Below are 22,815 nucleotides of genomic sequence, written 5' to 3' on the forward strand. Positions count from 1 at the left end.
TGCGATCTTCCTGGACCGGGGCACGAACCCGTGTCCCCTGCATCAGCAGGTGGACTCTCAACCACTGCGCCACCAGGGAAGCCCTGGTTCCACCTTTTATAAGCAATATTATCTTAGGTGAGTAAGTAAAATCTATACATCTCAGTTTTGTCACTTATAAAATGGGTATGATAATTCCCACTGCCCTATCTCAAATAAAATAGAACATAAGAAAATACACCAAAATAATAATTTGCTAAATATTAAGTATCACAGTATTACTCTTCACATTTTCTTAGTACTTAAAAAGAGAAACCTCTTGATCTTAATGAATTTGGTATTTATTATTTTAGGTAACTTTTAAGTCAATGAATTATTTTAGTGAGTTTTCTCACTTGTAAATCCTTTCACTTCAAGGTAAACGGCTCTTTATACATCATAAAATGGTGTTTACATAGCATTTATGCAAGTGACTTCTGCCTTATGTAAAGAGATGGGATGCTAGAATGAACACCCTTCTATTCTGCTAATTCTGTGAAAAAAACACATTCAAGTGTTGATGATTAAGAGACATAAAAGGATATTAACAACCCAGCACTGACTCTGCTGGAGTACTGTTCCAATTTCTTTCTATTCTGTAATACTTTAACAGTTCTTTACACCATTGTATGCTTTTTACAACATGAGAAGTGAAGAATGAAAGCAGATATAAATGCTGAATACTTCTCAGTTTCTTCCAGGTATGGTCAAACTTTGCTTTAGAAATTGGCAAACTGAATCATAAAGTTAAAATCACCCTGCCTAGTCCTAAAAAGTTGGATGCAACTTGAAGTCTAGGCTGAAAAGTCCCCAAGACTATAAGTGGCTGGACTGCTCATTCAAAAGTTTCTCCATTAAACAGAATTAACAGCTAGTCACAGAGATGGGTTAACTGAAAGAGTGAGCATGGACATATTCTAAATTATGAAAATCCACTTGAACTTTCATTTTATAAAATATATTTATATCAAAAGTCTTACATCTTTGACAATCCCTTACTTCTAACACTACAATAAAGGATGACACTTTCAAATCTTTCCCTCTGGTACTTAACAGAACACATATGTATACAAGGAGACACAAGCCTGTTATCCTGATTATTTTGGAATCAATCGATATCATTTTTTAAATAGCTTTATTAGAGTCCGATATCATTTTAAATCAATAAATAAAGTGAAATGTATTATTCAAAGTAAAATTTTTTAACCACCAAAACAAGTGAAATTCAGTGGTTGCCAGTAATTGTCTCTAAGGGGTCAACCAAGAGTTATGAGAAGGAAGACATTTTTTATTTCACCATGTACTTGAATTGCTTCTATAACTAAAAAAAAAAAAACCATATGATTATAGTTAGCTACACCCTTATAAATGTTCTGTTGAAGTGGTTTTCTTTCTTTTCCTTCCTTAAGCCAAGGAGTCTTTCTCAAAGGGAAATCATATGCAAAGCTGCCTATGAAAGGCAAGCAAAGGTGAAGCTGCTCCGTTGGAATGGTGGCAAGAGCCAGAGTTGCACACTCGAGAGCACCACTGCCCCCCGTGGTTGCTCCTGCGGCAGTGCTAGCTTCCTGAGGACAGAGCTGCGCACTTGGAAGCCACAAAATTAGTCTACTAACCACATAATTTAGAGTAATGCCAAAGTCAGATTGCAAATAAATAGCAAAGATAAGAAATGATTTAGCACAATTCCAGTGTACCCAGGACAATGATCAGACTTCATCTCATATTTGTAAAAATTAACGTTCACAGAGTTACATGTGAAAACACAAAGAATGCATTACAGTACCAATTTTAAAAACAATCTGTCAAAAGAATAAATATATATGGTAGTGTAGAATTTAACTCTCCTGCTTTGTGCATAGCTTTAAAAACTAATTTTATCTAAAATAAGATGAAACAAAATTCAAGGAACAGAAACACAAACAGACAAAGTACAAAAACAGAGATTTTAAAGTCTACTTTTAGAAGATAAGGTAAGGAAAATACATTTTTTAAACTCCAGTTTCTATATAATGATAAAGCAGGGATCACCTTGCATACAGCTAATGAAAATGATTTGATGATGACAGGAAAGTAAAATTAAAAATTTTAAATAGAGACAGTGGCTAGATAACATAAAATTACCTATAATCTTACACAATAGGAAAAAAATATATCTGAATAGCATTCTGAAAAGGAACAGGCTGAAATCAAAAGCAACAAAAATCTCTCTTCAGGGCTTCCCTGGTGGCGCAGTGGTTGAGAATCCGCCTGCCGATGCAGGGGACACAGGTTCGTGCCCCGGTCCGGGAAGATCCCACATGCCGCGGAGCGGCTGGGCCCGTGAGCCATGGCCGCTGAGCCTGCGCGTCCGGAGCCTGTGCTTCGCAACGGGAGAGGCCACAACAGTGAGAGGCCCGTGTACCACAAAAAAAAAAAAAAAAAAAAAAAAAAATCTCTCTTCAAAGTTACCACTGACACAAAAGGGTCAAGACACTTGCAGCATGGACATGTTGCTTAATCCAGCAAACGTGCCATCAAAAGTTTACTTCCTTCAATGATAAAATTTCATCAATCTAAGAGGCCTATGTGGCATTAGATTTTTACATATGAATACTTTAAAACATACTTTGAATTTTAAGTAGAATAAACCAATCACTTTTTAAATACTAAAATTAAGATACAGTCAATATTACAGATAGCCTTCTGGATAAAAATATATTTTTAAAATTTTAAATACTTTTTAATATTAATGATAGTAAATGCAGAAAACATTGATGAATATTTTAAACATTTAAATTCCTTAAATATCTGAAAACTTGACATGTCACCTAAAGCAAGAATTATGAACATTTTTCCATTTTATATACATTTTTCTCTCACTTTAATATTATTTCTAATTAACAAAAGCAATTAGTACTGAACACTCAATCAAAGCCTATTCATAAGTTTGTATAAAAAACACTATGACATAATTGGGAGATATCTGGTCTTTTACTTTCTATACTGCTTTTAAAATCTAAAATACTGCTTTTTAAAAAGACAAAAAAGAAATATCACAAGATTAGAATGAATGAGAGTGCTATTCTTGTAATATTTAATGATTTCTTTAAACAACTTAAAGCTTACACTGAATCTTATATATACACTGAGAGATCTCTATTGCAAAGTGTGCAATAAAGCTTTCTAAATTGTTAATATAATGAAAAGAATAAGGTATGCTTCTAATGTTAATCTGCACAAAGAAAACAAATAACTTCACTGTAAGGTATACTTAATTATTAATTTTACTAAAATTCTACTAGCTTAAGTGAAAAAAAAAGTAAAACAAACATATTTTAGAAATTTAAAACTACAAAAAAGTAGTTTAAAAGTTCAACAATAATTTATCTGTAAAGGTGAGAAATTATTTTATGTACAAATTCACATATGTTAGAGTCACATTACCTACTTCACAAGTGAGTACCTGGAACAGCTGGGTCTCAAAGGTGTGAAACTGACTAATAACCAAAAATATCCATGATCTGGCAATGTCACTGCAAACACTGTATCATGCTGCCGCTCCTAACAAGGGGTTCTTGCCAGGCCTCATACTAAAAATTTATACACTATGCCATTAAATATGCGTCAATCAGTGCCAAAACAACGAACAATTATCCTTGCATTTATGTTGGTTTCCTGCTTTCCAAAAGAACATGAGAAAAATTAGTCCTCCTTAAACATGCAGACTTCTATATTTTTCTACTCTTAATTTTTTATACACATTTTTAAAAACTCACCCATTTTCTTAGTATAATTTTTAAGTGTAAGATTTTTCAACACTTACCTCTTTCCAAGGACTGACAAATTGTGTACGAGCATATCGAGTTAGCATGTGGATTATGACAACCTGCCCCCACTCTTCTACATCAACTAGTAAATTACATAGCTTGCGGTAATTCTTGTGAATGAGATCTATTCTATCCGGGCATACTTCTTCAAAAGCCATGACAACACTGCCAGCCACCAACTAGAAAAGAAAGAAATAGTAACTCATTTAAAAATGTTTTCCTTCCATCAAGGATTCCACTCAGGCATTATAGAGATGCAATCGGTGTTATGGCAATCGATATTAAAAGTATTCAGTCATTTGATTAATAAAATGTTCATGTTTGAATAACAAATTTTGAAGTCTCTCCCTCAAAGAATAACTTTGATAGCTGTAACATGTCTGAAAAACAAATACTTTTCTAAAGTATTTGAATTAGAAGTATTAGCATTAAAAATCATATTTTTTATCTCATCACTTAAAATTTCAATAAATTGTTCACATATGGATTAGACATATTAATCATGCAGTTTTCATTTTTAAAGCTTACCTGAACTCTAAAGATTCATTATTTAGTACAATAACAAGGACCATATCATGTCAGTTTAAAATGAGAATTATCACAATTCCACAATGAACTTATCTTAAAGCATGTGAGGACCTCATAAATGTCTTTAGTATAAAAATACTTTCAAATCTTACACACTTTAATCAACCTGTTAATTTTTACTGATATAATTTATTTACAAGGAAAAAATACTGGCTAAAATTTTAGAACATTATTATTACTTATACAATAATGTGTATAAACTGAAATAATATATTACCAACAAAAGGGAGCTTTCTCCAAGACCAGTTAATGAAACATAAATGTTTTTGGAATTGCCATGTTTTTGCAAAGTGGTGAAATTAAGATTTCTTTGGTATGAAGATACAAGCTAAGCAGAATATATAATATACAAATATTTTTATATAGGTACACTGGTATGTCTGCAGTTAGCCCACAATATAATACGGTTTTGAAAAAATAAATTAATATCATATTCTTTCTGAACACTAGGGATCTTCATTTTAGTATCTAAAATTTCCCCAATGTCTTAAAATAAGCAATTAAATAGAAATATAACTTACTGAAATGGTACTTTTTGAAAAATATTAGATACAATGATATTCATATTTTTAGTGTTTAGTGTCCCTCTACTTGGCTGACATTTAGTTTATTAATGTGCAACCAACAATACAATTGAAAGAAAACAGCTCAGAATATAGACTTGCTATTATGCTAAACAAGTTTCCAGTCCTGTGGGGATTTTATGAATTACCAATCAGTATAAACGTGAAGCTGCATTTATTGACTCCAGCCCTGCCCATGTACTGGTGCCTGCTGGTCCCAGCATGTATGCACCTCAATCGAAAAAGCAAAGAATTGATTATTTGTGTGAACTAAATAAAAATGTATTATATTTATAATTTTCTATGTGCTATTGATATGGGAAGGAAGTTATGTTTGTGTTTTCAACACCACATTTTGATGTCTTCTGCACAAATCACTCTTCAGAAATTATATTCTGTGATAATATTTCTAAAAGATTAGAATTATCATTTAAAAATCTCTTAAAACAACTAAATTTATGACATCAAACTATAGAGTAACACAATATTTGCGAAATACATTTATATTTATATGTCAATCTTATATTAAGATATATAGTTTTTTAATTGGCAAGGGTGTTAAAGTACAAAAATAAATAATACCACTTAGAATAAAATAATCTATGAAATTGAAATGGGAATTCAACAAAGTTTCAATTTAAGGAATACAATGTAAAATCAAGTTATTCTGCCCAAACCTAGAGATTATCTTTTTCAAATATGTTTAGACACCAAACAATTAAAAGGAAAATCAGCTCCCACATGGTACTAAATTTATCAAAACAAGAGCTACAGGTACAAAATAGTTCTAAAGTATTAACAAATAACGTGAAAATGAAAGAAAATAATTAATTACTTAAGTAAAGATAAAGTTCATGGAAACACAAAAATAATTAGGAAGAACATAAAGAAAAGAACCTTTACAAAATAAAAACTGATGATTTTAGATATTTCATTACATGGTTTTAACAATCGACTCTAGCCTAAACACTGCCAGAAGAATTGATTATTCTGGTATATTAAATATTCAATGTTCTATACAACTTACAGAATTAAAATTAAATGATCTACTCAGATTTGAAAAACAAAAATATTGGTTTCCCAAAAACAGACAGTTAATTTCCATCTCACTGTGTCAATAGTAGCTTTTTACATAAGGGGAAAAATAAATCACTCCAACAAAACTAGCAATGAACTCATCAAATTCAAATGCAGTTTTCCATTTATGTATTTTTTATATTAAAGCAATAAACATGGTTCATTTATCTTCCCTTGGTTGTCACGTTTTTCTGTGCTGTTGCTATGAACTTCAGCCATTAGCTGTGCTCCAAGGTAAACTACATGAACCATCAACAAAAGTGACACTCCATCTATGGAGTTCATATTTTCGCCAGATTATCTATGCTAGTTGACAAGCTGGTAATGAAAAAAATCACACTAAGCAAATGGTTCCTCTAATAACAATAAATTTTCTATAAAATTATGAAGGGTACAAAACGTTTCCTTGCATCTATTTTGTCATGAATTCTAATTAACGTTGCAAAAACCTGAGAGTGCTGGGTCATCACAAGAAGTGCATCAAGGTTTGATTGATAATATGGTGTAAGTTGGCCAAAACAGCCAAGATTTTCTTCTCTTAAATTAATGGCCATCCAACATGCCCTAATCATAGAGCCCAAATGATATTCCCCTTCTTATTTCAATTTTCTTGAGGCATGGAAAATGAGAAAGATCAGTCATTTATCTTCTAATAGCTGGATAATAGATCTAACACAATAAAACATCTGCACAAACGAAGAGGTGTGTTTTTTTGCCCACAACAGTGAAACTTTCACCAACATTAAACCAGTAACTTATAAAATGGTGTCTTACCCTCACAGCTTAGCTATGAACTACCAATATATTCACTAAACATCATTTTGTAGCTAAATTAAGAAGAAACTTTGTCATCAAAAAAATATAAACAACTCAGATTTTCAGTAGGCACCGACCTAATTTGTTTTCCTAAGAAACTCTGTTTTCTATTAGAAAGTTAAATGCTACAAAAGGATTTCTTTAAAATTAACCTGAAAGGAAAAGGAATAAACACCTTTTGAGGTGTTCTAAATAAAAGAAAGCAGGTTCACTACAAAGCTTAAATTGTTCAACATGTATGCATTTCTATATTTTAAAGAAAAACAAGAGAAAGTATTATAAATTTTAAAAAGGAATTTATACCTGAACATTAGGAAAGGTTTTCAATAAAGAAGAAAAGTGTTTAGGATATGTTAAATAGAGAAAATATGATGAAAATGATAAATGTAGGAATATACAATGAAGAATTTATATTAAAAAAAATAACAGGGCTTCCCTGGTGGCGCAGTGGTTGAGAATCCGCCTGCCGATGCAGGAGACACGGGTTCGTGCCCTGGTCCGGGAAGATCCCACATGCCGCGGAGCAACTAAGCCCGTGAGCCATGGCCGCTAGGCCTGCGCGTCCGGAGCCTGTGCTCCGCAATGGGAGAGGCCACAACAGTGAGAGGCCCGCATACCGCAAAAAAAAAAAAAAAAAAAAATAACAGTTGACTGGGTATGATCAAGGATAAATAAAATGTTCCCTTTCAATTATACTGACAATTGTAAGCTTCTATTATACCTTTTAAAATTTACAGGTACCTTCAGACAACAGTTATCTAAGTAACTCTAAAATGTTCTTCTAGTTACATTACCATAACTGTATTCCTAATCTCAAAGTGATTTATTTTGGGGAAAGGACTATTCATATGACAAATACTGGTCTTTCTCCAGTAAACGGGAGAAACATTTCTATTATATTTTAATAAGCTTTTTATTTCCACCTTTCCTTAAAATGAGAATTATACAACTAATTTTCTTTGAGATCTCAATTTCAAGAAAATCTTCCTTTAGGCTAAAAGAAGCAACAGAAGGTATATCTCATAATGAACAGAGGTTAAAGAAAGAAAAGTTTTTAAACATGTTAACACCTTTCAAATTTATATTTATCAGTAGTAATAGCAATGTTATCATCATAATCATCATAATGATCCCAAGAAGCTCCTGCTGACAGCAAATAAATTCCTTTTCAAAATGTGGAAATAAATTAGACCTGGTTCATTTAATTAGGAAATTTTTAAACAAAAATGATTTAGGATTACTGATTTCAAATGTCTATGCTAACATTATTAATTGGGGGGGGAGAAGAAATATAGCAGTATCTCTTCAACATATTATACATGACAAGAAAAAGTAATAATAAAGATAAGATCCATAAATATCTATATAGATATCAGAATATTTTTAACCTTTCTACATCAAATTATAACCATACAAAGGAAAAAATTATCAGAAAACATTCACAAAACATAATTAAATACTGGGTAGACAAGTTAATGGTACCTAGGGAAATCTGAATCTCTCAACCCAAACTCAGAAAAAACAAAAAGATTAAAACTTAAGCTCTAAAAACAATTAAAATACAGAGAATCTCCAAACTTTGATTATATATAAGTAGAAAAATAAGTCCTAAATCCCAGAGAGTTATCTTTCATATATACATCATAAAACCTCACACAGATCTATGACAGTCTGAAACAACTGCCCAGAACAAAGCAGACAGGAGTTAGTGGTGGGCATAAGAGGGAACTAAAATCAACAGCAGAGAGAAAGAAAGGACCCTAAGTGTGAAAATACTAAAAAAGATTCCTGGTAGATCAGAGCAGATACAGGGAAGAGACTTCAAAGGAGAATAAGATTCAATGAGGCTACCTTGGAAAGGTAAAGTTTCAAAAAGAAACAAGTTTTAAAAAGAGGTGGATGAAAAGGAGCACCTTAAAAACTGTAAGGTGACAGAAAAAAAGAAATAAGAGGAAATTTAGGCCCCTTCAAGAAAAAAAAAAAATCAAAATAATCTTAGGACATACACCCCTTCCTATGCATGTCCTCTCCACAAAAGCCATCTAATAAAAAATCATACTTTGCTATTCTGACAGAGAGGGGGCTATTATACTAGGAATCATGCAAACTACCTCATATTCAAACCACCAACCCTGTCCAAAGAAACGTAAAGATGCAAGTATTCTGTAAGTATTGAAAACAGAAAATAAAAATCAAAACAATTCAACTCATGAAAATTACCCACACAGAAAAAATCAATGATGAAGCCAAAAAACAACAGAAAACCCAACTGTAACACAACACTTTAAAATGAATTAAGTTGCCTCAAAGAAGAATTTCAAGATCAGAAAAATGAACATGAATCAGAAATCGAAAAACAGACAACAGAAATGAACAAAAGACATCAGGAAGAAACAGAAGTTGAAACTAGAAAAGAAATAACCAGACATCATGATTAAGTTGCAAAGTGCCCCTGGCAGAAAACAGTTGAATAAAAATTTAGGAAGGGGAATTAAAGAAAAGTACAAAAAGAACCAAAAGAATGAAAATGAGATAAAGAAGTAAAAAGGTTTAGAGAGATAATGGCTGAAATGTAAGACAGGCAAAGAAGATCCAACTTAGAGAAAACTGAAATCCCTGAAGAAGAAAAAGTAACAATTGAACAGAATTAATATTTAAAACTTAATCTTAAACAATAACAACAGTTTGCCAGAAATAACAAATTCTAAATCTATATTTTAAAAAGCCTCACTGGGTACTAGAAAAAAAATTGACCCATATCAACTAACCCTGAGACACCTGGTAAAACTATTATATTTCAAAGATAAAGAGAAAATCCTCAGGGTCAGCATCTTATTTAACACAGATACATTACAGGCATTTCCTTTAAACTAAAACAAGGGAAGGATGCCCACCATCTCCACTACTATTGAACACTGTACTAAAGTTATAAACCAATATAATTAGACAAGAAAAATTAAAGTCATAGGTATTGGAAAAGAGGAAGTAAAATTATCTGTTTGCAAATGATACGATTTATTTTCTAGAATAAAACAAATGGAGATTGAAAGATAAAACTAAATCAAACAATAAAAGAATTCAGTAAAGAAGCAGGATATAAAATTACCACACAGAAAATCAATAGCTTTCTTAGAGAACAATATAACAAGTTTAACCATACAATGATAAAGTGATTTCAATTTACAACAGCATTCTAAGAAGTAAGGCTAACGATAAATATAACTCTAAACCAATATTTAACTCAATTAGTAGTCCCCATCTCACTACTCTTCACAGAGTACATGCTAGCAATTCTGAAACAATACTTTATCTGCATTCTGGGACTGAGTAAATAAGTAAATATACTGTGGATAATGCAAGTCACATTTCTTAATGTTGGAAAAAAGGAAGTTACAAATATGAAAAGGTAGGACACTGGAAGGAACGTTGTGCTCTTGCCCTGGAATTAGAGAATTCAGTATAAACTGCTGTTTCATATGGATAGAAAAATAGATATAGGTGTTTTTTTAATTTTTAAAAAATAAACGTATCCTATATAACACTTTAGGAATGAAGAGTGCCTTATAAATGATAGACAGTCAAAGCTCCCAAAGGATCTACCTATGAACTCTGAGCATGACACACACCATCTGGGAAGCAAAACACTGAAAATAATAGAAAATACCTAATTACTATCACCAAGAATATTAACAAATTAATTCTCACAATTATTCAACAACTATTAAAGACCCACTATGAACAAGTACAATATTTTTTTCTACTGTATTTTGGAAATAAATGGTCAGAACCCAAGAACAGACATTCTAAATTTACAAAGAAATTGTATTCTTTACATTTCTTTTTGAGTCATTTGTTTCTTATTTATCCTTTTATGGTGTCAGGCATGTGCTGAGGATTTTATATACAACAGCTCTTTCAACACAAACAAAAACTTTATACTTGGGAAATTATAAGCCCTAAAAATTTGCAAGCTGAAACTTACGAAGGCTTAATACATAGCTACTAAGTGGTGGAACTTCAGACACAAATCCAATTCTGTTTAATTCCAAAGAAGGTAGTTTTTACCTGTGACATGCTATATCTTGTTAGACATCTACACATTATATACGGAGATTTCATTTCTATGCCATACAACCAATTTCTTTTAGTTTATTATGTAGCAGAAATCATGGCAATCTACATTAAAATAAAGGATCTGTTTCTTACAGATCTTAGTATTCTCCATAGTACCTGGCAAATGTCTTCAATACAGAAGAAACTAAATGTTTTTTTATTATTACTAAAATCAAGTTAACCACAATATCAATAATATTGATTTCATATTTGGATCTAGAAGGAGATAACAAGTATGCCATACAGAAGACAAAAAGGAATCAAATTTCTTTTCTCTGTCTTCATTATGCCAACCACTATAGAAGAAATGACGATTTCTGCTACATTATAGACTAAAAGAAATTTGCTGAATGGCGTAGTCTCCAAATATAGTCTCAGGTAAATACAACATTTTCAAAAATACGCAGTGAAAAAAATCATTAAAAGAATTAACATATACAACATATCCATTGAATACCAAAAAAAAAAAAAAGGTGAAGAGGAATGAGGAACAAAAAAAAAAGACCTAAGACTTAGAAAAACATAATGGCAGCTATAAATTCAACTGTATCAATAGTAACAATAAATGTCAATTGATTAGACAATCTAATCAAAAGGCATACGTCATCAGACTAGATTTTTAAAATGTATGTTGTCTACAGGAGACACACATTAAATAAAAAATACCAACAGGTTGAGAGTAAAAGGAAGGAAAAAGATATACCATGTAAACAGCAATTATAAGAAAGTTGTACTTAAATAGGACAAGATAGAATTTAAATCAAAACTGTTACTAGAGATTGAGACATTTTACAATGACAAAAGGAAGGTAAAACAATTATAAATACAGATGCACCAAATACCAGAGCTCCTACATATATGAAGTAAACACTGACAGAATTGAAGGGAGAAATAGACACCTCTATAGCAATAGCAGACTTCAACACTCTGCTTTCAATGAGCCACAAGAAAGAAGATCAGCAAAGAAACAGAAGAATTGAACAACACTATAAGCCAATTACACCCAGACATCTACTGAACACTCCACTCAAAAAGAGCAGAATATATTGGGTTGGTCAAAAAGTTTGGTTGGGTTTTTCCGTACCATCTTATGGAAAAACCCTAATAAACTTTTTGGCCAACCCAATACACTCCTCTCAAATACACACTGAACATTCTCCAAAACAGACGATATGCTAAGCCATATAATAATAGCTATATGAGTCTAGTGGTTACTGTATCAGATAGCTGCTATATACAGATATATGTGCACCTGGGTGATACCATCCTAAGATGAGCTGGAATCCTTTTCCTGAATAGTTTTGAGCCATATATATGGGTACAGAAGCCTCCATCAAAGATACCATTACACCAGCTCCTCCAGAGGTCTGCTCAGAGACTCCATGCATCATCACTATTTCTAGATCTCATTATCATGTCACTACACATAAAGAATAGGAGTGGAGTAGAAAGGAGGAAGAGACATGTACATTCCCAAAAGATGGGAAATTTACCCAGTAAGATCATTCTACCCAGCCAATAGAACAGCGTTATACATATGAAAACATTTTAGCATTTAAGAAAAAAAAAAACACACTTGTAATACTAAAACACTAAACACTAAAACTCCTCTAATTTTTCATTATCTCTTTACTACTGAATACTTCATTTTAAAATAATTATTTGTTCCCAAGTGATTCAGCCTTTAAAAATCCTAATAAATCATTGCTTAAAATAAAAAAGCTGACCTTAAAAGCAGTCAACGATTTAGCTACAGGTTAAAAAAAGAATTTTCTTTCCCCAACTTTCTCTTCTTCAGATTCTGATGAAGAAACATCAAGGAACTAAAATTCCAAATGCAATCTTTCTCTTTACCTAGACATTTTTATTCAAGGATTTTAATGAGCTCCATTAATATTTATACCATTTCAAAATCAATATGAATACTTATATCAAATATACAACAGTAAAATGATACTATGTAAATAAAGCACAATTTTACGTGGACATAAAAAGATATTACTTACTGTGCTTTTATCCTTCAGAAGTTTTTCAATTATTTCAATTAACATTTCCTTCTGCTCTGGATCAAGGCTAAACCATAAAAAGAAAAAAATTTACATTAAGTTTTTTTTCCTTTAATTCTAACTTCAAATGAAGCTATTCATTTCAAGGATATTGAAAAAATTTTAAAGTGGGGGAGACTTATGTCTAGACAAAAATAAACAGAAAACAAATTTAAAGTGGAATAGGTTGATTTTTCCCACAGATGTGTCCTAATCTTTCTATCTAAAGTTGCTCATATTAATTAAACCCAGATACCAATACCGTTAAGAAAATATTTAAAGAACTAATCCACTTCTTAAAAAGAAGTTGGAAAGCCTTAAGAAAGTAATTGCAAGTAGATAAACCACAAAATCTTTTTTTAACTGGGGGGAAAATAACAGGGTAGCAATCATTTTTGAGCATGGACACATTAATTGTCAAAAAGAAATATACAGAATTTCCAAATAAGAATTTTATACCGTTCTAGTTTACTGATAGACATGCATAATAAAACCTGCCATCTAAAACCAAGAAATATAAACAAAGGACCACATACGCACAGAACTGAGAGATGCATCTAAATAGGAGCTGTAAGACTGAAATATTGTTAATAATATAATTTCTTCCTAGCATAGAATTCAACTGTTTATTTACTGAGAAGCTAAATGATGGGCATACAAAGATAAGGAAGACAGTCTAATAAAGACAGTCCCAAACATAATCATACCATATAATGGAGATATATATAAGGGATTATGGGGATAAAGAAGAAGGACACCAATGGAGGCAGGAAGGTTGTGGAGGGTTTTTTCTGGGAAGTGACATCTCAGATGAATCTTAAACAACTTGACTTTAGAGCTGGAAAAAGTAGGAAATATTCCAGGTAGAGACTAAAGGAGGAACAAGAGATGGTAATGAGATAAAAAACATTTTATGTAGAGGACTAACAGGCAGTACTGAGCTACGAGACTGTAAATTCAAGACAAAGAGTGGTTAAATGGAGCCCAGTGATGGGCTTTTAAACTATCGTAGTGACCTTGGATCTTATTTTGTAAGTTGATAACAAGAAAGGATAATGACTAAGAAGTGTGAGATAACTTTGTCTGACAGTTAACCTAAGAAAATGATTTTTTACTTTTCACAAACATTATATAAGTTTACTACTGACCATTATAATTATCTGAACATTCAAATCTTTTAATTCTTTCAAATGCCAACAACAGTCTCCCTTCTCCAGTCTTTCCTAACTAATCCCATTTCTTTACACCTTTACTTTATGAAACCCTATATGATAATCTCTGAGCCCTATCCTATCAAAGGCATTGTTAGTGTGCCTTTGTATGTACATATATATCATATAGCAATAGCTTATTCAATTATAGACTGCCTTTAATTATTTGGCATACGTTTGATCTTTTTCCCTCAATAGGGATGTGATACCACATCCTCTATCGTTTTCATACACCTTATGCATGTAACACAACACTAGAAACACAAAATGATCTTGATAAAAGTTTGTGGAATAAATATATAACAGAAAATAATACCAAATGATTACAGATAATAATTATTTTATTTAGGCAATATGTTTTCCAGAGATCAAGGTATCGTACGATAATTTAATAAATATCATATAAATATGGTATGGTGCTATATTTAAAAATCAGTATTAAAATAATATTTAATAAAATAGCTCTGGAAAAGAATCAGGCAAGGAAGGGAACAGCAAGATCAAAGATGGAAGAAAGGGTAACAAAGTGAGTTGAGACAATAACATACTTAAGATTCTACCCTGCAATAAACAGGAAAAAAAATCTTAATTTTCTAATAACATATGTGTATGTGTAATGAGAGATGGACTATATAAATGATAATTCAATTTCTGATTGTTTTTAAGTTATAAAATCCATAAATTATCACAGGCCCTAACAGGCTCACAAATAAAAACCTGCCTAGGGTCTCTATAACCAAAATAAAATTAAAGATGTCTAAAGAATGTTTGTGGGCAGGGGAAACACACTCACTGAGTTTACTTAGTTTAAGGACAGACTAGTTATAAGCACTAATAAAATAAGCCTCCAGGGGCTTTAACATTCCACACGACATTAGGGATCTTTGGTATTTACAAAGTACCAACCTGTACAATTTTTGTATCGCATGGGCTGCATTCTTCCTAACATATGGTGATAAGTCAGCAGAAGCTTCCTTAATAGCAAGCATCATAATAGGTACAATAATTGGCACTCTAATACTTGACAGAACTCTCAAAGCACTTGCACGAATTAGTTGATTTGGGTCCTAAAGACAGTGCAAAAATATTCAACAACATTTCAAGTTTTCAATATTTCAAATACATCTTTATGATACAGTTAACAGGTGCTTATAGGATGTAATACAACAATAGCAAAAAAAAAAAAAAAACCAAACAAACAAACTACTTAATTTAAATACCCAGTATATGGAAATGGCTAAGGAAAAAGAGAATTAAATAAATGTTTATTTCTCTGAATAATGTTTTAACAAGAAAAGTAATGGTTATAATTCTACTTGATCATATATTACTAAACATGCTAGGTTTTTAGAGTTTCATAATAACAAAATGCTGCAGGTCATAAATTTTATCTTTAAAAAAAAGTCATGTCCCCTCTTTGTACACTTTCAACAACTAGTTGGTGTAATGATGAAGAGCTCTTTGAGGCACAATAATGATTATATTGAACATAAAGGAACATACAGAAACTGAAACATACAAGGCAAAGTCCAGCTGATTATAATAATAAATTATTTTCTAAGGGCATTGAATAGGGAACTTGAGAGGCCTTTTAACTCTTTCAAAACATGACTGTACCATTTAGTGGATTATTGCTCCACTTTTTTAAATTTTTTTAATTTAAAAAAAATTTTTTTTTGGTGGTACGCGGGCCTCTCACTGCTGTGGCCTCTCCCCTTGCGGAGCACAAGCTCCGGACGTGCAGACTCCGGACGCACAGGCTCAGCGGCCACGGCTCACGGGCCCAGCCACCCCGCGGCATGTGGGACCCTCCCGGACCGGGGCACAAACCCGCGTCCCCTGCATCCGCAGGTGGACCCTCAACCACCACGCCACCAGGGAAGCCCTCCACTTTTTTAAATGACACACCTTCAACTGTGCAGAAACATTGCAGCTATTTGCCTACTCACTCTATTATTTACCTTCAGAGCTCGCTGAAAAGTGCTTATGGACAAGAGTGCCAGATCCTGCTGTTCTTCAGCATATCGGACCAGGTAAACATATACTAACTTCTTGATCTGTGAATAAGAAAAAATAATTTAATCCTAGCCAGAGTGAAAATTAACATTTTAATATTTTCTATACTAAAATCCACACTCAACTTTCCTGAACTAAATAACTGAATCTGCTCATAGCCTAGATGGTAAAATAAAGATAATGTATTGTAGGACAATGAATAGAAACAGAAAAAGCTTGTGAAATAAGCATTTTAATAATCCAATACACAATAGCAATATCCTATCAAGTTGTCCTTCCTCTTGATGGGAAAAAAAAGTTCTTGAGCAAAACTCATACAAGAATATTAAAATATTAACTGATTTGGAAAAGTATTTTCAAAATGAGGGATACAAATAATATAAAGACCTTGGGCTCTGTCCACTAACTATATGGTATGGGAGCTTACGTTTCACGTTTCCTCATCTGTCAAAAGGTGCTGAGGCCCAACTCTGATTCAATGTTAACAGTCACATTCCAATATACATTACATGATATTTTCAGCTCAGTAAGAATAATGTGTGACAATATCAATTTAATGTAATAAAAATTCCAAAAGGATGAAGTGTGTTCTGAAAACTGTTTTCAAAGTCAATTTAATCACTAAATTTATAATAAAATTATGATGAGCAGAAAAATTAAATGAAAATTGGAATTTGAGTTGAAATTCATCAACTGCTTCCTTCTGACACTGCTTGTAGCTTGTATCTCCCTTCTCAAATATCTTCAGATACCATTGCTTGATTAATTTTCTGATATATCCCCATAGTACATATTTAAGTTAATGGAATGTTCAAAGAGCATGGGAAATGAGGGGAAGTAGCTGGAAATAGGTGGAATCAATGCTGAAAAGGAAAACAGTGCTATACTGGGCCTTATTTTATATCACAGTAACCAATCTGGACTTCTTTAAAGACAACTGTCATGGCCTTCTCTCCCTTACAGTCCAATTTCCCTTGACACAGCAGTGTTTTGAGTTCCTTCACCATCCTGTTTGTTCCCTTCTGAACTCACTCAATTTGTCTATATTTTTTTCAGTACAGCACTCCAAACTACAAATGAAGTCTAAGCAAGACAAACTAGTTAAGATTTTGTTCCAGATGAGGTGCTTCTACTAATTCTTGATTAAAACCATATACTTTTTCCAAATGTGCTACTGACTAAATCAATCCATACTCGAGTAATTGTCCTAGTGAGGTTTCTTCTTTTAAAAGGAGGGCAATATCTTACACTTACCTATAGACATTTTCAACAACTTAATTCAACACATCACTGCACCCTCCTCAGATAATTTTAGATCTTAATCTTTTAATCCAACCTATTTTGCTATTCTTCACAATTTCATGGACACAAGTGAAAACTTAGTGAACATACTTTCTGCATCTTTATCATTACTGATAAAATGCTAAACACACCATTTTAAGATGATACCAATCGATTCGTCTGTACTATATTGACAGGGTTATAGGTGAAACAAACGAAAAACATATTTCCAATTACTCTTCAGTGCTGAATAGATCCACAAAATCTTAAAAACGAAACCTAAAATCCTTAACTCAGTATTCAGTACAGTCCATAATCTTCCTTTAAAGTCAAACAAGGAAGAGTCCCCAAATATAACTTGACTTTTTGTCTCAATCTCCACTCAGTTTATCAATCCTACTTTCTCCCAAGTTCTACTAATCAAAATCTTCCACAAAAGCAAAAATGAAATAATAAAATTTCCACGAAGAGAGGAACAGTACAACAAATTACAGTACATCCATATAACGCTGTACTATGTGGTCACTATATATAATTAAGTAAATCTATACCTGACATTGAAAATATGTCCTTGTAAAAAATTTTAAGGGTGCAAAACAGTATGCACTGCATGATCGCACTTCTGTGTTAATAAAAAATAGATACACATATATTGTATTTTATCACTCTAAGATAAACCACCAATTGTAAGATGTACCATAATTTTACAGACCACAAAGAGAGGAAGAAAAAACCCTGCCAATTGTAAGCCACCCTCAATTGTTAAGATAAGTCCCAAGTGCATAACCTTTAAAATAGAAAACAGATGTCTTAGAATGGACATTATATGGTAATAATAGCAAATAGTTATATACTTAACTATGTGTCAGGTACTGTTCTACATGTTATATTTAGATTAATTCATTTTATATTCACAACTCAATGAACAGGTATTACCTTTCCTGTTTTACAGGTGAAGAAACTGAAGCACAGAGAAGTTAAGTAACTTGACCAAAATAGAAATCTATTAAATGCAGAACCAGGATTCAAACCAGGTAAGCATAAAAGTTGAAAAAATTTATATAGTAAAATGTTAACAGTGACTATCTCTGGGTGACGGCATTAACCAGGGACCTCACTCTTTACATCTTTCTATATTATTTAATTTTTTTACAATGAATATTAATTTTATTTCAGATAAAACAATAAAGACATTTTCATTTTAGGGGTGAATCTCATCTTTCTAGACATCCTCCAACACAGAATAATAGTTCTTTCTCTGATTATAAAAGTATTTTAAAATTTTCATTATAAACAATCTGAAACTGAAAATATTTTTAAGTTCCCACATTCCTGTGATGGCTTTTTCTATAGCATTGGCAACATGTAGCCACCAGAACTATTTTAAACCTGTTCAATAGACAAAAACTCAGCTAAATCAACAGGTTTTTGCAAGTCAACCAACCTGTGACAGCCCCTTGCTTCTGAACATTAGCCAATCAGGAACAAATTCACTCTAAAAAAACACACCTCTTAGTGCCAATCAATCAAAAGCAGTCTCACCCAAGTGACCACTCATCTACAGATGATATCAACCCACTTAGGCCCTGTAAAGTGCATGAAACTTTCAAATGATCATGGAATCAAGTGACCTCACACAAGAATACAAAAACTGGGTTCCGATATTACGTGGTACTAGTATACAAGATGGCAACCAAATGATCCAAAATATAACCAATGTTTTAGATTATATTTAAATGGAAATATAAATTTTTAAAATTCTTAAATCACAGTTTAAGAAGCACTTATCTAATTGTTTGAGTTATAAATGATTTTCTCCCCAACCAGATTTTAAAGTTCCTAAGTTAAGGATATATGTATATGCATAGCTGGGATTCACTTTGTTAAAAAGCAGAAACTAATACACCACTGTAAAGCAATTAAACTCCAACAAAGATGTTAAAAAAAAAAAAGTTCCTAAGTTACAACAGTGACAAAAAGCAACCAACACTTGCTGGTTGACTGATTTATACCAACTTAAATATATCAAATCAACACACAAGATGTATTTTAAATAAGATATTTCTCAAATTCACCTTGGAATGAACATGCGGTTATTTAGTACAGGAACCATTCCTTATTAATCTATATATTCCCACAACCTATCACATAGCCTGGCAATATAGTAAAAGCCCAGTAATTATCAGCTGAATGAAACATCACAGCCCAATGAGAGACTGGAAAAAAAAAAAAAAAGACATTTCCCATTAGATTGCTATATCTAGGATCTAACTTACCACCAGTAGATATAATTCATGAAGTAAATGTCTAAAAGGACATCAACATACTGTGAGAAAACAATAGGTATTAAGAAGACTGCCTCAAAAGTCTTTAACTTGTGGGGTTTTTTAAGAAAATTAATCATTTAAAATATTCTTTCTCTCTACCAATTATATTCGGATCTCAGTTTACAGTTCTCAGGAAACTTTTGAAACAAGAATGGGTTAGGATCCACCCACCCCCTCATCTTCTTGGGATGTATTTTCTCAGCAACACCTTTATTTACTTAACTGTACAGCCAACTTTTAAAGCTGAATTATGAACTCCAGAATATATCCAGGAGTTTATACTGGCAACACTGAAACGTTCAAACCACAGCTGAGCTATCAGGCACTGCTATAATTACTCACTATTGGAGAAGGATGATTGTGACTGTTATAGCAAAAAGCATAACATTATTAAATCACAAAAGGTTGCAAAACACTAAATTCGTTCTAGTTCTGTTATAAGAATCAATCAAAACTGACCACAAGAGGCCTAGGCACTGACCGGCTGCAGGTGTGCAGAGAAAGCCTACTTTCACTGAAACCATTCTGTGACCAGAAATGGGAGTACTTAAAGCTCCGTGACTACACCATTCTCCTATCAGTTACTTTCGTTCAGTGTTACAGTACTCCTTGCTGTAAAGTTAATCATAGCAGAGCCCCAGTAGGCTGGAAGAACACAGGCAGCCCTGTTTAATTAGTTTAACAGTACTAGTACGTCAAACTTCATGAGTTATTGACTAAACCTTTGATTATTTTAGTACTATAGCTTACTAGGTCACTTTTGCTATCATTTGACATCGAATGGCAGATGACATACAGCTCAACTGTGTGTCTAAGGCAGTATGTACTGGTAAAAATGAAATTTTGTACTTGATAGCAATGAAACATCAATCAATTCTGAACACAAATTTTAAGAAGCTTATGTCAGTTTTCGCACAACATTAGAGGATTAAGCATGTTTCCAAGAACAAGGTATTTCAAGAACAAAAAAAATCCACAACAAATAGATCAATAGAGTAGTCCCCCTCTATATGTGGGGGATATGTTCTAAGACACCCAGTAAATGCCTGAAACTATGGACACTACCAAATTCTACATACACTATGTTTTTTCCTATACACAGATACCTATGATAAAGTTTAATTTATAAATTAGGCACAGTACAAGGCTACACAATAGCTAGTAATAAAATAGAACACTTGTAAGAATATACTTTTTTTTAAAAAATTATTTATTTATTTATTTAGGCTGTGTTGGTTCTTGTTTCTGCGCATGGGCTTTCTCTAGTTGCAGTGAGCAGGGGCCACTCTTCATCACGGTGCGCGGACCTCTCACTGTCACAGCCTCTCTTGTTGCGGAGCACAAGCTCCAGACGCGCAGGCTCAGTAGTTGTGGCTCACGGGCCTAGTTGCTCTGCGGCATGTGGGAACCTCCCAGACCAGGGCTCGAACCCATGTCCCCTGCATTGGCAGGCAGATTCTCAACCACTGCACCACCAGGGAAGCCCAAGAATATACTTTAATAAAAGTTATGTGAATGTGTTCTCTCTCTTTCTCTTCTCTCTCATATTGGACTGCACTCACCCTTCTTTTTGTGGTGATCTGAGATGATGAAATGTCTATGTGATAAGATGAAGTAAGGTGAATGAAGTAGGCATTGTGATGCAGGGTTAGGCTACTACTGACCCTCTTATGGTACATCAGAAGGAGGATGATCTGCTCTGGGTGATCCTGGATCACTAAGCATGACAATGTCAATGTCAGGAGCAGATGATGTCAATGGTTGGGGATCCCAGACAGAACGGCACAAAATTTCATCACACTACTTGTAATAGTGTGCAATTTAAACTTATGAATTGTTTATCTCCAGAATTTTCCATTTAATATTTTTGGACTGCTAACCACAAGTAACTGAAACCGTGGAAAGTGAAACCGCAAGGAAGGGGAGACTACTGTAATTATGTTTATAGTGACATTTTTGTTACAGAACATTAGATAGCATAACAGAATCTGATTGAAAAGTATAAAGATGAATAGAAAAGTTCTACTGTTGATAACTATCTGAACATTACAAACAGCTCTGAATAAATAATAAACAGTACAGAATTTTCTGTTTACAACAAGAAGACTGGAATTCCAGAGTGAACTATTTACAGCATAACTTATTACCAGTATCTCAGGACTTGGTCATTTCTACCCACATCTAAAACATAAAAAATTTATACCCAAATGGGCAGAAGACCTAAATAGACATTTCTCTAAAGAAGATATACAGATGGTCAACAGGCATATGAAAAGGTGCTCAACATCACTAAACATTAGAGAAATGCAAATCAAAACTACAATGAGGTACCACCGCACTCCAGTCAGAATAACCATCATTAAAAAAATCTACAGGGGGCTTCCCTGGTGGCGCAGTGGTTGGGAGTCCGCCTGCCGATGCAGGGGACACGGGTTCGTGCCCCGGTCCGGGAGGATCCCACGTGCGGCAGAGCGGCTGGGCCCATGGGCCATGGCCGCTGGGCCTGCACGTCCGGAGCCTGTGCCCCACAACGGGAGAGGCCACGGCGGTGAGAAGCCTGCGTACCACAAAAAAAAAAAAAAAAAAAAAAATCTACAGGGACTTCCCTGGTGGAGAAGTGGTTAAGAATCCGCCTGCCAATGCAGGGAACACGGGTTCGATCCCTGGTCTGGGAAGATCCCACATGCCGCAAAGCAATTAAGCCTGTGTGCCACAACTACTGGGCCTGTGCTCTAGCCCACGAGCCACAACTACTGAAGCCCACGTGCCTAGAGCCCGTGCTCCACAACAAGAGAAGCCACCTCAACGAGAAGTCTGCACACAGCAAGGAAGAGAAGGCCCCAATCGATGCAACTAGAGAAAGCCCATGTGCAGCAACGAAGACCCAACACAGCCATAAATAAATAAATAAACAGATAGATAGATAGATAAAATTGATTCTTAAAAAAAAAAAA

At 33.4% G+C, this 22,815-nt stretch overlaps 1 protein-coding gene across 4 annotated transcripts in view; it reads right to left on the minus strand.

Moving 5' to 3' along the window:
* Window positions 1-22,815, minus strand: part of AP3B1 (adaptor related protein complex 3 subunit beta 1) — a 262,792-nt gene that overhangs the window by 180,002 nt on the left and 59,975 nt on the right. For all 4 annotated transcript variants that reach the window (XR_009335400.2, XM_059061372.2, XM_067031191.1 and 1 more), the window contains exons 4-7: window positions 16,199-16,294; window positions 15,144-15,304; window positions 12,988-13,054; window positions 3,821-4,003 (exon numbers count right to left, since the gene is read on the minus strand). Coding sequence is in view for 3 of the 4 variants with exons in the window: in XM_059061372.2 (XP_058917355.1) it covers window positions 3,821-4,003; window positions 12,988-13,054; window positions 15,144-15,304; window positions 16,199-16,294 (507 nt within the window). In the remaining variant the exon portion in view is untranslated. The remainder of the gene's footprint in view (window positions 1-3,820; window positions 4,004-12,987; window positions 13,055-15,143; window positions 15,305-16,198; window positions 16,295-22,815) is intronic.

This window comes from Kogia breviceps, chromosome 4 (genome assembly GCF_026419965.1).
Source record: "Kogia breviceps isolate mKogBre1 chromosome 4, mKogBre1 haplotype 1, whole genome shotgun sequence".
NCBI classification, from domain to species: Eukaryota; Metazoa; Chordata; class Mammalia; order Artiodactyla; family Physeteridae; genus Kogia; species Kogia breviceps.